General features: G+C 38.8%; 1 protein-coding gene across 1 annotated transcript in view; it reads left to right on the top strand.

Annotated features, from left to right (window-relative positions):
- The window catches only part of Ankrd31 (ankyrin repeat domain 31), a 153,314-nt gene that overhangs the window by 106,326 nt on the left and 29,265 nt on the right, over positions 1-17,723 (top strand). Inside the window, exon 22 of the mRNA XM_029544181.1 lies at positions 8,381-9,374. Coding sequence (XP_029400041.1) covers positions 8,381-9,374 — 994 coding nt within the window. The remainder of the gene's footprint in view (positions 1-8,380; positions 9,375-17,723) is intronic.

Here is a 17,723-nt window from a genome sequence, read left to right on the forward strand (position 1 = left end):
CTCTCTCTCTCTCTCTCTCTCTCACACACACACACACACACACACACACAGAGAGAGAGAGAGAGAGAGAGAGAGAGAGAGAGAGAGATCAGAACTAACAAGTAAAAGGCTGTAAGACAAATACCCAGACAGAGCAAAATGAGACAAAACATCAACAAAAATATCATTGAACTAATTTTGTTTGATCTTGGGGTCTGCCCTGAAGTGTGGTTAATATGGCCAGTGAGATTTCACTGGAGAAAACTGATTTTTTTCCCCTTTACCAAGGGGTATTGGTTGTAGATAGCTTCTTGACTCCAAGTCAGTACTGGAACCTCCATCTGGCTTGAACCTATATTGGTCCTGTTCATGCTGCCAGTCTCCAAATTCTTTCCAGAACTGTATGCCCCAAAGTCTCTCACTCTCTGCATTGTCCAGTTGTGGGTCTCTGTATTAGCTTCCAGCTGCTACAAGAAGCAGCTTCTCTAATGACTGAGTGAGGAACTCACTCACTCTCTCACAGACAGGAATGCATTGTTAGGAGTCATTTTATCACTGTGTTCCTTTAGCAGAGTGATAGTATGGGCTTTTCCACTTGTCACATAACCTTTTGGTCAGGTTAGTAGCATCAGGCAGGGTTCCATCTCATAGAATAGTCCTTAAATCCAATTAGAAAGTTGGTGGTTACTCCCATAGTATTTGTGCATGTCACCGTTGTAGGTTACAGGGATAATAACTGGGAGATAGTGATGATTATTTTCCACCTCTGGTGGTGTCCACAGTACTTTCCAGTACAATGAACATTAGTCAGTAGGGAATGAAGCTTCTATTTAGGTACCAGTTCAACTTGTTCATGTTCCATGACATAAGTAAGTGGTGTCCTCAACATTAGGGCCTTACCATCAGGTTGTAGAGAATAAACAGTATCCTTGACAATGACAATAGCCTGTGTATTTGGGGGTTTCCATTGGGGACTCTTTAGCTAATGACTCAATAAGTCATTAACATATTCCTGGCACTAGAGGTTTTATTTAATGACATAAGATATCTAGTTGGGGTATTGTATCCCCTGTTTTTTGGTGACTCCATGGTATAGTTCTCTATATGGATTTCCAGATGGCTTTTACTGTTACTTGTCCCTCCCCATATTCCCTCCTTTATTTTCCATTCTCCACCCCATTTAAATCTCCTATTCTGGTTTCCCATTTCTCTCTCCATAATGATACATTGTTTGCCCTTCCTTGGGAAATGCTCTTCTTAACTCTAGTTCCTTACTAGGTACCTAACCTCTGTAATTATTTGGATTATAGAACACATATTATCAAAGGCCTGGAAGATAATATCCACATATAAGAGAAAATATACAATATTTATTTATCCTTTGGGGTCTGGTTTACTTCACTCAATGATTTTTTTTTTCAAGACAGGGTTTCTCTGTAGCCCTGGCTGTCCTGGAACTACACTTTGTAGACCAGGCTGGCCTCGAACTCAGAAATCCTCCTGCCTCTGCCTCCTGAGTGCTGGGATTAAAGGCATGAGCCACCAACGCCCGGCGATTTTTTTTTTCTAATTCCACCATTTACCTGCAAATTTCATTTTTGTTAACAGTTGAGTAATATTCAATTTGTAATGTACAGTACAACATTCTCATCTTTCAGTTGATGGACATCTAGGCTCTTTCTAGTTTCTGGCTGCTATAAATAGAACAGCATTGAACATGGATGAGCAAGTGACTCTGTGGGTGTAGACTCTTTGAGGTATATGCACAAGAGTAGTAGAGCTGGAGCGTGAGGCAGATCTTGAGGTAGATCAACTTCTAACTTCCTGAAAAATCACCACACTGGCTTCCATAGTGGCTATATGAGTTTGCACTCTCACTAGGAATGGATAAATATTCCCCTTTCTCTGAATCTTCACTAGCATATTTTATTGATCTTAGCTATTCTAACCTGGTATAAGATGAAATCTCAAAGTAGTTTTAATTTACATTTCCCTGATACCAAGAATGTTAGATATTTCTTTAAGTGTTTCTCAAACAGTAATGCTTCATCTTTTGAGAACTACTTATTTTCATGCCCCATTTTAAATAATTTATTTTCTTGATGTTTAGGTTTTTTTTTTTTATTTTAATGCTAACCCTTATGGGATGTATAATTGGTAAAGATATTTTCCCATCGTATAGACTGTTGCTTTGCCTGAATGATGGTGTCTTTTGCCTTACAGAAGATTTGCAGCTTCATGAATTATTGATCATTGATCTTAGTGCCTGTGCAAATTTGTGTCCTATTCAGGAAGTTCTTTCCTATACCAATGAGTTCAAGCCTATTCTCCACGTTCCTATATCAGATTTAGGGTACCTGGTTTTATGCTGTGGTCCTTGGGGTATCTGGAGTTGAGTTTCAGGCCACTGGATAGATAATGGATCTTTTTTTTTCTCATGCAGCCATCCAGTTTGACAGTACCATTTGCTGTCTTTTTTCAGTATTTTTGTCTTCTTGGTTAAACTCAGATGTCCATGAATGTGTAGACTTACACCTGGATCTTTAGTTCAAGTCTCCTGACAAAGTATCTGATTTCGTGCCAGTGCCATGCTCTTTTGTCACTATAGCTTTGTAGTATAACTTGAAATTTGGGATGGTGATAATACTAGCACTTTTTTATTATTCAGGACGATTTTAATTATCCTAGGTTTTCTATCTTCCATATGAAGTTGGTTTTTTAAAATTTCTGTGAAGAGTTATATTGAAATTTTGATAGGGATTTCACTGAATCTGTAAAATATGGTAGGATGGTCATTTTTACAATATTAATCATACCAATCTATGAGCATGGAAAATCTTTTAGTGTCTTATTCGGTGTCTTAAAGTTTTTGTCATACAAGTCTTTCACTTGCTGGTTAGAGATACCCTAAGACTTTTTTTCCATAGGCTAATGTGCAAGGTGCTGTTTCTCTGATTTCTTTCTCAGACTGTTTGTCATTTGTATATAGGAAGGCTACTGATTTGTGTGTTAATTTTGTATTCTGCTACTTAACTAAAAGTAGTAGCTGTAGAAGTTTCCTGGTGGAGTTTTTAGGGTCTTTTATGTGTCATCTGCAAGTATTAAAGATACTTGGACTTCTGCCTTGGCTATTCCTATCCCCTTGATCTCCTTCAGTTGTCTTACTGCTCTAGTTGAGACGTCAAGAACTATATTAAATAGGTATGGAGAGAGTGGACATCCTTGTCTTGTCCCTGATTTTAGTGGAAATGCTTTGAGTTTCTCTCTGTTAATATTGGCTGTGGGATTGCTGTAAGTTGCTTTTATTGTGTTGAGGTCTGTTCTTTGTCTCCCTAGACTATCCAGGAGTTTTTATCATAAAAGGATGTTGGACTTAGCCAGAGACCTTTCTCTGTATTTAGCGAAGTGATCGTGTGGCTTTCGTCTCTCAGTCTGTTTAAGTGCTGCATTGCATTTATTGATCTGTGTCTGTTGAACCATGCCTGCGTCTCTAAGATGAAGCTTTCTTGATTGTGATGGATAAATTTTTTATGTGTTCTTGAATTTGGTTTACAAGTATTTTATTGAGAAAATTTGCACCTATGTTAATAAGGTATATTGGTCTATAATTCTTTTTTATTTTTATTGGACCTTTATGTGCTCTTGGTATCTGGATAATAGTGGTCTTGTTAAAAAAATAAATTAAGAAATGTTTCTTCAGTTTCTATTTTGTGCAGTAATTTAGGAAGTGTTGGAATTAATTCTCAGAAGATCTGGTAGGGTTTTTCACTGAATCTGTCTGGCACTGCTCTTTTGGTATATGTGTGGTTGGAAGGCTTTTAATTATTACTTCTATTTTGCTAGGGATTGTAGGGCTTTTTAAATTACTTATTTCATCTGATATAACTTTGGTGTGTTGCCTAGAGAGATAGCTCAGAAGTTAAGAGCTCTGGAGGTCCTGAATTCAATTCCCAGGAACCACATGGTGGCTTATAACTTTGGTATGTCATATAACAAAAGAAATTCATCCATTTCTTTTAGGTTTTCTAATTTGGTGGATTATAGATTTTTAAGTGTGTCCTCTTTTCATCTGTAATTGTATTAATTTGGATTTTCTCTCATGGTCTGTTAGTTAATTTGGCTAATAGGTTGTCAATCTTGTTGATTTTCTCAAAGAATTAACTACATTATTTCATTGATTTTTTTTTTAATATTGCTCTTTTTTGTTTCTAATTCATTGATTTCAGCCTCAAGTTTATTTCTTGCCATCTAGTCTTTTTGGGTGTTGTTTTTTCCTTGTTGTTCTAGAGCTTTCAGGTGAGTCACTTATTTGCTAAAATAAGGTCTCTCTAATGTTTTTGATGTAGGCACTTAGAGCTACGAACTTGTCTCTTAGAACTGCCTTCATTGTGTCCCATTTGTTTGGGTATGGGTTTTTGTTTTGTTTTGTTTTGTTTTGTTTTAATTTTCATTCAGTTCTAAAATGTTTTTAATTTTCCTTTTTTGCCATTAATTTATTCACTTTGCATCCTGGTTGCAGCCCCACCTTCCTCCTCTCCTCCCAGTCCTCTTCCTCCTCACAAATCCCTCCTGAATTACCCCAAGGAGAAGGGGAACCAACCTCTTGGGTACCACCCTGCCCGGGAACATCATGTTGCAGCAGGACTAAGCACATCCTCTCACGCTGAGACACTACTAGGCAATCCAGCTAGGGAAAGGAGATCTAATGCTAGGCAACAGAGTTAGAGACAGCCTCACTCTAATTGTTAGGGAGCCTACATGAAGACCAAGCTGCACATCTGCTACAAATGCATAGTGGGCCTAGGTCCAGCCCCTGCATGCTGTTTGGATGGTGGTTTAGTCTCTGTAGGTCTTCTTGGGGGTGTTCTTGAACCCTCCAACTTGTTCTATCCTATCCCCCACTCTTCCATCCAACCCCCACCCTCAGCTCTGCCTCATATTTAGCATCTGTTCTGTATCTGTTCATCATATTCAGGTATCTGCATCTGTTTCCATCCACTATAGGATGAAGCCTCTGAGGAAACAGTTATGTTAGGCAAGCATAGCAGAGCATCATTAATAGTGTTAGAGATAGGCTCTCTCCCATGGAATTGGTCTCAGTGGGCCAGTCCTTGATTGGCCATTCCCTCAATCTCTGTTCCCTGCACATCTTTATCCCTGCACATCTTGTAGGCAGGACAGATTTTGGGTTGAAAGTTTTGCTGGTGGGTTGGTGTCCCCCTCCCTCCACTGGAAACCTGCCTGACTACAAGAAATGGCCATTTTACTCTCTATATCCCCCCCATATAAGACTGCTGCTGGTAGTCTTATGTAGGATCACCCCCATTGACTCCCAGGAGTCTCCCCCAACCTGGGTCTTCAGCTAGTACCAGAGATGCACCCCACCAATTTCTATTCACTCTCCTAAACCTCGCCTTCTTTCCATCTCCCACACCTGATTCCCATCCCAGTTCCCCTGAATGAAATGATAAAATAAATCAAGGCATGTTAATAGTAGAATGTAACAAAGAAATAAAAAACACTAAAGAAACCTCAAGCTGAAATATAACTGAAAATGAAAAATTTTAGAATGTCAAACAAAAAGCTTGGAAGTAAGCCTTAAAACAGAGTACAAGACACAGAAGAGAGAATATCAGGTTAAAGACAAGGTAGAAGCAATGGCTATTACAGTCAAAGAAAATATTAAATCTGAAAAAAACCCAGACACAGAAAATATTTTTAAAAGAAATTCATAGGAGAAAAATGTCCAAATCTAAAGAAAGAGGTGCTTTTCACAGAAAAAGAAGCATGCAGATGACCAAACAGACAACTAGAAATGAACATCCTCTTGACAGATAATAATAATAATAATAATAATAATAATAATAATAATAAACACTAAATTGCAGAACAATGAAAAAGGGCATTAAAAGCTGCAAGGGAGCCGGGCAGTGGTGGTGCATGCCTTTAATCCCAACACTTAGGAGGCAGAGGCAGGCGGATTTCTGAGTTTGAGGCCAGCCTGGTCTACAGAGTGAGCTCCAGGGCAGCCAGGGCTACATAGAGAAACCCTGTCTCAAAAAAGAAGAAAAAGAAGAAAAGGAAAAGAAAAAGAAAAAAAAAAGGCTGCAAGGAAAAAGATCAAGTAATATATAAAAGCAGAATCATTGGAGACTCTAAAAGCCAGGAGAGCCTAGACAAGTGGTCTATAAACTCTGAGAGACCACAGATGCCAGTCCAGACCATGCACAGCAAAAATATTAATCATAATTAATGGAGAAAGAAACACATTCCAGAAGGGAGCCAAATTTAAGCAATTTCTAGCTATCTTTTTAGGTGTGGTACCCTCTTCAGACTAAAGTTTTCCTTCTTCTGTCTTTTTTTGAGCTGGATTGATAGTCTATGTTTTCATAGACCTCACTGAGGGACTTACTCATATCCTCTGTAAGATTCTTGAACATATTCATAATAGTTTTTTTGAAGTCCTTATCTTGTGCTTCAGATACAAAGCATTTCTCTAGGCCTATTACAATAGGGTTACTATCTTATATTGAAGGATACTGACTTCTATCTTGGCTGTTTATGTTTGTGGTTTTGTGTTGATGTCTAGGTTTCTGGAGTTAAAATGTTTGAGGTATTTCTTGGTGTTGATATTTAGTTTTGCCTCCATTTTGTTCTTTGGTTGCTGTTGCCCTCTTTGGATCCTAGGCAAGAGTTATGGCTGTTGTGTCCCTGGTAAAAAGTGCTTCTGCAGGTCAGTGAGTAGCAGAGATACATAGGGAGGGACTAGAAGGAAAGGCTGAGAGATGGGGGCCATGGAAAAGATTCTGAATGTGGGAATGCAGGCAAAGTGAGAGGAGGGGGATAGAGACAGTGCAGTAAGTGACAGAAAGGTTAATGAGAATTTCCTACCTGAGGCCCATTCCTCTGTGGCCACTGGGAGTCCCTTGTAGAAAGTGTTTCTGAAGAGAGTAGGCTGACAACAAGGAATGAGGATGGGCTAGAAGGGAAGGCTGAGAGGATTGGCAGAAGAGCCAGTCTTTGAGGTCTGCATCAAGAGCCAGAGTCCCCACATAATGGCCCTGGGGTGGGAGGAGGGGCTCCCACAGGGCAGGTTGAAGCAGGATAAAAAATAAGTGTGGAAACACAGAGATGAAAGCTTACCTTTGCTTTACTCTCCCACAAGTAAATATTAAAACATTTTTTCCTAAATAGTTTTCCAGATAAACATCAAGCAAGTCAATTTCTGTTAACTGATGAGAAATTACTATAGGCCATTTTAGGAAATTTTGAGCATCTTCTAGCTTCAATTCCCTTTTCTTGTCCTATGATAAGCAGTGTACCTGGAATTTTGAAATGTTCCCAATTCAGTTGGAGTTTTAGGTATCTAAAGCATATTACTGTTGCTGTAAGATTTGAGTCTTGATGTGGGTAATCTAAAGAAGATACTTTCATATTATGTGTGAATTTCTTTTTTTACATAATTTTAAGCATGATATTATTTTCTTTCTTCTTTATCTGGCATATTATAAATTATGCTACCAGTTGTTTCCAGTCTCACTTCTTATTGCCCTCCATATGTACTAGTACTCTTTTCATAGCCTGTGTTCAGTATCAGCACCTAGACACTTTATTAGGAAGGCACACTAGTTCTATAATGTTTTTCCTTAAAACAGTAGCTCTTAAAGCGAATACTATAGACCACTGGTATGTCCTTGATACCATTTTATGTAAAGTTGAAGCTGTGTTCTCTAATACTAAGATGCTATTTGTTCTCATTCACTTCTGAGTAGTCAATAGAATTTTCCCTTCTATCTTCTTTAGAAGGCCTATCCTTCTTTAGAATTTTTCTGTTTTAAATCTAAAATAATAAATAGTAGTAGATACAGCCTGTACAAACAAAAACTGTTTGGGTTACTCAAGAGTATGTATAAGTTCTAAGGTCAAAAAGTTTTAGAGCCAGTGAAGCCAAGGTCAGTACAGGACTTGTACCTGGAACTATAGAGTTGTCTCAGAGACTAGGAGCACTTGTTGCCCTTTCAGAGGATTGGGGTTCTCAGTTCCTACATGCTGACTCACAACTATCTATATATAACTCCAACCCCAGGGGATCTGTGACTCCAGTCCCAGGGCATCCAAAGCCTTCTTATGATCTCTGGCACCAGGCATGAAAGTGGTGCACATATATCATTCAGCAAAAACACTCATATACATAAAATAGTAAAAGAGGTAAATTTAAAAATATCTTAAAATCTAACTCATATTAAATAAATGTCAGTTTCCTTACAAAGGAAAATATATCTCAAATACAGATTTTATTATACTTAAAGTTGATGCACATTAAGAGAGGGAGTATCTTTTATATCCCATAGTCTATGATGAAAATCTTCTGTGTTAATATTTTTTTTTCTTTTTCTTATAGGGTGTCCATGGAGTCATTTAAGCACGGGGCCCTGAGAGAACAACTGGCTAACCTGGCCATGAGACAAAAGAGTCTTTTAGTTGTAGCAAAGAAACAGAAAAAGATAAGACTGAAAATTCAAAACTATAAGAATGCTACACCAGTATCTGGTGTTGGTTTAAGGAAGCTGCCATGTAACTCAGACATCAGTAGTGACAAGAAGAGCCAAGAGCCTGCTAGTATGGGAAACTCAGCACGTGCCCAGTCAGGCTCGCTCACTCCTATCAATCTGGCTTACAGAAGCATGCAAGAAATACCATTGTCTCCTGAAACAGAGAGCGAGAGCCAGAATATTAACATTTGTTTAAATGCAGAGGCAATAAGAAGAGAAGAATTCTCTGGAAATGACACAAATTCTAAACAAAATGTCCAGGATTGTGCCTTGGGTGGGTTATTAAGATCCAAACCCCCAGGTGACACTGAAAAAATTATGTCATCATCCCAACCTACTGCTCTTACTCTTCAAGCAGAAAACTCACAGGCAGAAAATACTTTTACAGAAACTACAATCAAAGGCTATGGATTTGATAGTTCTGCACTAACTGGCACTATAAATATTTCAGAAGATAAAAGTTTATCTTCCCCAGATGATGCCTGTCTAGCAGCTGTTCCTCAGAGTCGGGAGCTTTCCCGCTGTAATCTGAAAAGAAGAAACAAGAAGACAGCTTCCCAACAACCATCTGAGGGAGCAGCAGAGCCTCTGCCTCAGGCCACTGCTGTCTTAGACACCTCCACTGTGCATCAGGCAATGCCATGTCTTAGAGACTCAGCTGCTGCTGCTTCACACGCAGATAGCACTCAGAGCTCTCTTTCCTCTGTGTCTGCCCATCAACATTCTACTAAAACCGGTCCACACCACAGTACAACTCCCAGAAAAAAAACTGTGCAGCTGAAAGACTTGATATTACGTGGGAGAATTAATCCAGGAAACAACATTCTCGAATTTAAAACACAGGTATTTTTTTTTCTCTAAAGTCTTGCAGATTTTATAAGTAGTGTTGGAATAGCATAATAGAGTCATAAAGGATATGGGATTTGACTTTCTGAATGGAGGGACATACCCATTAAATCCTTAAGAAGAAAATCCGTTTCTGAATTTGCCCTGATAGAATTTACTCATAAGCACCTTTGGTTCTCAACTACAGTCAGTCAATAATATTGTAGCAGGAAGACTTGAAGAACAAAGATAGGAAATTGTTGTTATTAGTTCCAAACTAGGTTCAAGAGCTACCAGTACACTGCTAAGACATTCCCAGGTATATGTTAATTTTTCTTCCATAGAGGCTCAGTTTAGGACCACACTTGAAATTTCAGTAAGAAAGTTAACTAAAATATAATATATGCATAAAAGTGGATGGTAAGAAAAGATTCTATTAGATGTACATATTTAAAAACATTTAGTTTCTTCTTACTTTTTGAAAGAGAAATTTAGTGTGAAAAAGACTACCAAGTCTTTGAACATGCTTCTTTGCTTGTGGACTGCTCTTTGAGAGTCACCGCTGCCTAACCGACTGTGTTTCCTACTCTTCTCATCCCTGGAGAAAGACGTTCCCGCTCCAGAAGCTTTCCTTACAAGCAAGAACAACAGTTTAGTATTACAGTTCTGTGATCACATTATGGTTTGATTTCATTTCTTTCAATGTTCTAGTTTGCCTGACAACTACTTTGATAAGTAATAACTACCTTAACCAGGAGGTTAGTTATAGTTACTCAGATTTTGAGAGTTGTAGTTACTTCTCCTGATCAGCTTAATGAATCTTCAGTAGTGTTTAGTGGAGTATAATTTGTATACAACACATATGCGTGTTCAAAGCATACCGTCTGACAAGTTTGACATACGTATTTACCTGTGAAATTCTGTCCACAAACAATCAACTATCCACCTGATCCAGAAGCTTCCCAGAGCCTGCTTCTTATCTCTCTCTTCCCTGCCTCAGACAACTGATGTGTGCTTTGTGCTTCTAATCTACATCTCTAAGAATTTGAATTGTCTCTTTAAGCCCACATTCTTACTTTCTAGCCCTCTTTCTCTCTTTCCCTCCCCACCCTCTATGCGTCCATGACCGGACTCTCTCTTTCTACCTTCTCTCCTTTCTCCCTGCCTTTCTACAATAAAGCTCTAAAACCGTTAAAAAAAAAAAAAAAAAAAAAAAAGGAAAGAAAAGAAAAAGAATGTGAATTATTATACTTTACATATTAATTTTTGTCGACTCTTTTCTTGTAGTCTAATTATTTAAGACTCACCTTCTTCATTCCCTTTTCATTTCTAGGTAGTGCTTTGTTTTACCTGATACGATAATGTCTTAGTCAAGGTTTCTCCTGCTGTGGACAAAACACCTTGACCAAAAAGCAAGTTAGGGAGAAAAAGGTTTATTTGGCTTATACTTCCGGATCAGAGTCTGTCATTGGAGGAGTCAGAACAAGAACTCATAGATATTTATGTTGTTTCCAGCTGTTGGCTTTTATATATAAAGCTAGTATGAATTTTCTTATGCATGTTTTGGTATGAGATAGACTTTCATTTTTCTTGGGTAAATATCTATAAATGGAGTTACTGAATCTAAGCTAGGTATTCATTTACCCTTTAAGGAAATTGCCAAAGTTATTTATAAAATCTGGTGCATGCACCAGCCATTTGTGTGTGTGCATGAGAGCTCTAGTTGCTGCACACCATCACCTGTGCTTAGTATGGTCAGTCCTCTAATTCTAGCCTTGCCGACATATAGTGTGGGTATATTGTGTGTTAGATAGCGTGTGTGTGTGTATTGTGTGTGTGTGTGTGTGTGTGTGTGTGTGTGTGTGTGTGTGTACTGCTTTATCATTATGGTTTTAATTTGCATGTCCACAATTAACGATATTGAACATATTTCCTGTGCTTACTTACTTTTTGGTTCAGGTATTGGTTGGTTCAGATCCGTTGCTCATTTTTTTTTTCTTTTAAATTTTATTTAATCTTTTTTTACAGTCCAGATTTTATCCCCCTCCCTCCCAGTCTACCCTCTGTACCTCCCCACCCCATCCCCCATCTCTACGAGGTTGTCCCCAACCCTCCACCCACCAGAGTTTCTCCCACTCCCTGGAGCCTCTAGTCTCTTGAGGGTTAGGTTCATCTTCTCTGACTAAGTCCAGACCCAGCAGTCCTCTACCGTGTATGTGTTGGGGTCCTCATACCAGCTGGTATATGCTGCCTGGTTGGTGGTCCAGTGTTTGAGAGACCTCAGGGGTCCAGGTTAGTTAAGACTGCTGGTCCTTCTACAGGGTCGCCCTCCTCCTCAGCTTCTTCCAGCTTTTCCCTAATTCAACCACAGAGGTCAGCAGCTTCTGTCCATTGGTTAGGTGTAAATATCTGCATCTGACTCTTTCAGCTGCTTGTTGGGTCTTTTGGAGTGCAGTCATAGGCCCCTTTTTGTGAGCACTCCATAAGCCTCAGTAATAGTGTCAGGCTTTGGGGCCTCCGCTTGAACTGAATCCCAATTTGGGCCTGTCGCTGGACCTCCTTTTCCTCGGGTGCTTCTCCATTTTTGTCCCTGCAGTTCTTTCAAACAGGAACACTTCTGGGCCAGAGTTTTGACTGGGATGGCAACCCCATTCCTCACTTGATGTCCTGTCTTTCTGCTGGAGGTAGACTCTACAAGTTCCCTCTCCCCACTATAGGACATTTCATCTAAGGTCCCTCCCTTTGAGTCTTGAGAATCTTTCACCTCCCAGGTCTCTGGTACATTCTAGAGGGTCCACCCCACCTCCTACCTCAAGAGGTTGCCTGTTTCCATTCTTTCTGCTGGCCCTCAGGTTTCAGTCCTGTCTCCCCTCCCCCCACCCGCCAGAATACTTGATCATGCTCCCCTATTCCCCCTTTATCCCCTTTCACACTCAGTCCCTGCCCCACCCCAGCCCTCATAATTGCTTTCTTTTCCCTCCCAAGTGGAGTTGAGGCATCCTCACTTGGACCCTTTGGTTTGTTAACCTTTTTGAGTTCTGTTGATTGTATCCTGGGTATTCTATAGGGTTTTGGTTTTGGTTTTGGTTTTGGTTTTGGGTTTTTTTTGACTAATATCCACTTATTAGTGAGTATATACCATGCATGTCCTTTTGGGTCTGAGTTACCTCACTCAAGATGATATTTTCTAGTGCCATCCATTTGCAAAACTCGGGATATCCTTGTTCTTAATAGCTGTGTAGTATTCCATTGTGTAAATGAACCACATTCTTCTGTTGTGGAACATCTGAATTGTTTCCAGCTTCTGGCTATCACAAACAAGGCTGCTTTGAACATAGTGGAACATGTGCCCATGTGGCAGGGTGGGGCATCTTTTGGGTATGTGCCCAGGAGTGGTATAGCTGGATCTCCAGGTAGATCTGTTTCCAATTTTCTGAGGAATCTTTAGATTGATTTCCAGAATGGTTGTACCAGGCTGCAATTCCACCAGCAATGGAGGGGTGTTTCTCTTCCTCCACATCCTTGCCAACATGTGCTGTCACCTAAAGTTTTGATCTTAGCCATTCTGATTGGTGTATGTCTTAGTTAGGGTTTTACTGCTGTGAGCAGACACCATGACCAAGGCAAATCTTATTAAAAAAAAAAACAACATTTAATTGGGGATGGCTTACAGGCTCAGAGGTTCAGTCCATTATCATCAAGGTGAGAGCATGGCAGTATCCAGGCAGGCATGGAGCAGGCAGAGCTGAGAGTTCTACATCTTCATCTGAAGGCTGCTAGTGGAAAACTGACTTCCAGGCAACTAGGGTTGAGGATCTTATGCCCACACCGACAGTGACACACCTACTCCAACCAGGTCACACCTATTCCAACAAGGCCACACCTCCAAATGGTGCCACTCCATGGTCCAAGAATATACAAACCATGACAGTGTAATATGGAATCATTTCTCTAGGTGCTTCTCAGCCATTCGAGATTCCTGTGTTGTAAATTCTGTTTAGTTATATGCCCCATTTTTTTGATTGGGTTGTTTGGTTTCTTGGTGGTTAGCTTCTTGAGTTCTTTATATATTTTGGATATTAGCCCTCTGTCTGCTGTGGGGTTATTTTTTTTTTTTTTAAGATTTATTTATTAGTACAACTGTAGCTGTCTTCAGACACACCAGAAGAGGGTGTCAGATCTCATTACAGATGGTTGTGAGCCACCATGTGGTTGCTGGGATTTGAACTCAGGACCTTTGGAAGAGCAGTTGGTGCTCTTAACCACTGAGTCATCTCTCCAGCCCCTGCTGTGGGGTTATTAGTGAAGATATTTTTCCCAATCTGTAGGTTTGCTGATTTGTCCTATTGACTCTGTCCTTTGCCTTACTTAAGCTTTTCAGTTTCATGAAGAAATTCATTTATCAATTCTTGATCATAGAGCATGAGCCATTGGAGTTTTTCTTAGGAAATTCCCTCTGTGTCAATGAGGTCAAGGATCTTTCCCACTTTCTCTTCTATTAGATTCAGTGTTATCTGGTTTTATATGGAGGTCCTTGATCCACTTGGACTTGAACTTTGTGCGAGGTAACAAATATGGATCTATATTCATTTTTCTACATACAGACTGCCAGTTAGACCAACACCATTTATTGACGATGCTTTCTTTTTTCCATTGTATATTTTTGGCTTCTTTGTCAAAGATCAAGTGACCGTAAGTGTGTGGTTTTATTTCTGGGTCTTCAATTCTATTCTGTTGATCGGCGTGTCTGTCTCTGTACCAATACCATGCAGTTTTTATCAGTCTTGCTCTGTAGTACAGCTTGAGGTCAGGGATGGTGATTCCCCCAGCCATTCTTTTATTGTTAAGTATTGTTTTCGCTATTCTGGGTTTTTTGCTTTTCCAGATGAATTTGAGAATTGCTCTTTCCATGTCTTTGAAAAATTGTGTTGGAGTTTTGATGGGGATTATGTTGATTGAATCTGTAGATTACCTTTGGTAGGATGGCCATTTTTACTATGTTAATTCTGCTAATCCATGAGCATGGGCAATCTCTCCATTTTCTGAGATCTTCAATTTCTTTCTTGAGATCTTTTACTTGTTTGGTTAGAGTTACCCCAAGATAGTTTATATTATTTGTGGCTATTGTGAAGGGTGTTGTTTCCCTAATTTCTTTCTTAGCCTGCTTATCATTTGTATAAAGGAAGGCTAATGATTTATTTGAATTAATTTTATATCCAGCCACTTTGCTGAAGTTGTTTATCAGCTGTAGAAGTTCTCTGGTAGAATTTTTGGGGTCACTTATGTATATTATCTTATCATCTGCAAGTAAGTGATACCTTTACTTCTTCTTTGCCAATTTGTTTTCCCTTGACCTCTTTTTGTTTACTTATTGTTCTGGCTAGAACTTCGAGTACTATATTGAATAGACATGGGGAGAGTTGGCATCCTGTCTTGTCCCTGATTTTAGTGGGATTGCTTCAAGTATGATATTTAAGAATTGTTTGTATTAGTAGGTTCTCCTCTAAGCTCCATAGACTCAGTAACCACAATGGTTAGGTAAGTTTGCAGTACCAGGCATGATTTCCCTCCTGTTGAACAGACTTTAGTTCCAGTTAGACAGCTCTTGACTAGTGCCATTTTTGCAGCTTTAGGAGTGTCTTTCACGATTGGTCATTGTTGTGATTCATAGACATCATAGCTAGGTAGGACTGTTGGTTGTTGTCAGCTTGCATAGCACCTCCTGAGACTATGGAAGCCTAGCCTCAGCAAGGAGACTTTCAAGTCAGATCCAGGTCAAATCTTCCAAGTCCTGTGTCCAAAGCTGTAGCTGTCCAGCAACCATCTATGAACTGGGCAAATTTTCTGCTCTGTGTTTATATAGGGAAAGCCCACAGACCCATCCTTTGTTTCAGCCGGTTTGAGTTGCAAAGCAAGCTCAGCAGGTGGTCAGCTCCTCAAAGCTCTGTTAGGAATTGCAAATGTGAGGCCAGGGGACTCCAGCTAGGTTGTAAAATCCTCTGGGTTTGGGGAAGGGTACACAACATACATCCTGTCCTAAGGAAATAACCTTCAACCTCTGGAAGACAACTATGGGCAACAGCAATAGTCTGTGTTGTTTGGGGAGTCTCTTGGAGTACCCTGACTAACAACTCAAAAAAATGTTTCATTCAAGGTGTGTGTGTGTGTGTGTGTGTGTGTGTGTTACTCGTTCCCACTCCTTTTCTTTCTGTATTGACCTCCCTCCCTGCTAAGGCCACCTCCCAATTTTCTATATTTCTCTTTCATATAACTTATATCCCTCTCTAGCAAGACTGCCCATGGTCCTTTTTCACTTTCTGGTTTCTGCCGATACTTTGGTTATATATTCACTTGTGAAGATGTAAAGCTAGGAACCACTGATGAGAAGGAACATGTAATGTCTGTCTGTCTTTCTGGGTCTGAGTTACCTCACTCAGTATTTTCTAGTTGCATCTATTTATCTGCAAGTTTCATGATTTAATTTTTTTCAATAGCCAAGTAGTATTCCTCAGTACTTGTACCACATTTTCATTTGCATTAACAGATGAAACACTGAAACATGTGTGCTGTTCCCATTTCCTGGCTAGTGTGAGTAGAGCAGTAAGGAACATGGTAAGCAAGTATCCATGGCATAGGACACAGAGTCCCTTGAGTATATGCAAGAAGTAGTATAACTGGGTCATATAGTAGGTTTATTTTTAGCTTTCTAAAAATACTCTGATTTCCAGAGTGACTTACCAGTTTGCAAACAGGGAGACTTCGTCTTCCCAAGAATGAGTGCCTCAATTGGTACCAAATGGTCAGCACTGAAATCATGTACTTAAAAGCAACACTAAACAGATTCAGTGGGTTGTATTTATATATTTATACATTTGTAGTACTTAGGGTTCTCGAGAGGTGCAGAACTGATGGAGTTACATTAAAGGGATTTATTAGACTCATCTACAGGATGCAGTCCAGATAGTCCAACAAAGGCTGCCTCATAGTGAGAAGGCCAGAAATTCAGTAGTTGTTCAGTCCACTAAACTTGATGTCTCGGCAGTCCCAATCTTGTGCTTGAGTTCAAGAGGATGTCTGGAGAACCTCTGGTTTTCAGTCTACTTTGGAGTTCTGAAGAAGTTGAATTTAATACTTTCCACAGCAATAGAGGAGGGACAAACTTGCCAGTTACAGGGAAGGCAAGCAGGCAAAATTAAAATTTTCTTCTTCCTGTCCTTTTATGTGGGCTGCCACTAGAAGTTGTGGCCCAGATTTAGAGTGGCTCTTCTTACCTCAAATTATTTTTAATTAAATAATAATTTGATTAGGATGAGTTGGTAAGATTTTCTAATCTTAATCAAATTAAGGAAAGCCCTCACAGGCACGTCCTGCATCTTGGGTTTTAGTTGATTCCAGATGTCATCAGGCTGACAGTGAAGATTACCCATCATTCACAATGCACATAAGAAAAAGAAGCCATGAATTTGAATGGAAATGAGGGGAGGAGACATGGAAGAGGATGAAGGGAGAGGACAGGGAGGGAAGAAATGATGTAATTATATTTTAGTTTAAAATGTAACAAACAAAACAAAACAAAACAAAACAAAAAAAACCCTTATATTCCGAATGAAAGTGAAATGATGTAATTATATTTTAGTTTAAAATGTAACAAACAAAACAAAACAAAACAAAACAAAACAAAAAAAACCCTTATATTCCGAATGAAAGTGAAAAAAATATTTGCCTGACTCAAAATGACAACTGTTTTTCTCATAGAATTCTGACAGGTTTTTTTGTAAAGCAAAGGTAGTGAGTTTGTTAAGTAGTTGCAGTTGTGGGATTGAGATGGTGGGACTTAGATATCTTTACTGTGACTGCACATGATCTTGTGGCTTCATGGATTACATTTCTCAAAGGATGTAATCCATGAGAGCTAAAGATTGAGCATAATTTTTATAGTTTTAGAGCTAGGATTTATCCTAAATTAATTTTGATACTTAAATTAGTTGAAATTTAATTTTAATTAATTTTAATTAAATTCCATACTAATATATTATTTTTCATATTAATTAAAAATTTTACTTAATATATAATATGATATAAGTATATTTAATTAATATGAATTTTAAATTTTTGTATTAATTAAAAATTCTTTAGATTTAAGTTATTTACAAGGTAGAATATTTATTTATATATGAGCATATCTATATGTGAATATAATTATTTTATATATGAATATGTGTATTTTTATCTATTTTTGAGACAGTATCTTTCTCTGAATTCCAGGATGGCCTGGAACTCTTTTTTTTTTTTTTTTTTTTTTTTTTTTTTTTTTTTTTTTTTTTTTTGTGTTTACACACTGATTTAACAACATCATTTACTCATCAA

This window comes from Mus pahari, chromosome 11 (assembly GCF_900095145.1).
Source record: "Mus pahari chromosome 11, PAHARI_EIJ_v1.1, whole genome shotgun sequence".
Taxonomy (NCBI): domain Eukaryota; kingdom Metazoa; phylum Chordata; class Mammalia; order Rodentia; family Muridae; genus Mus; species Mus pahari.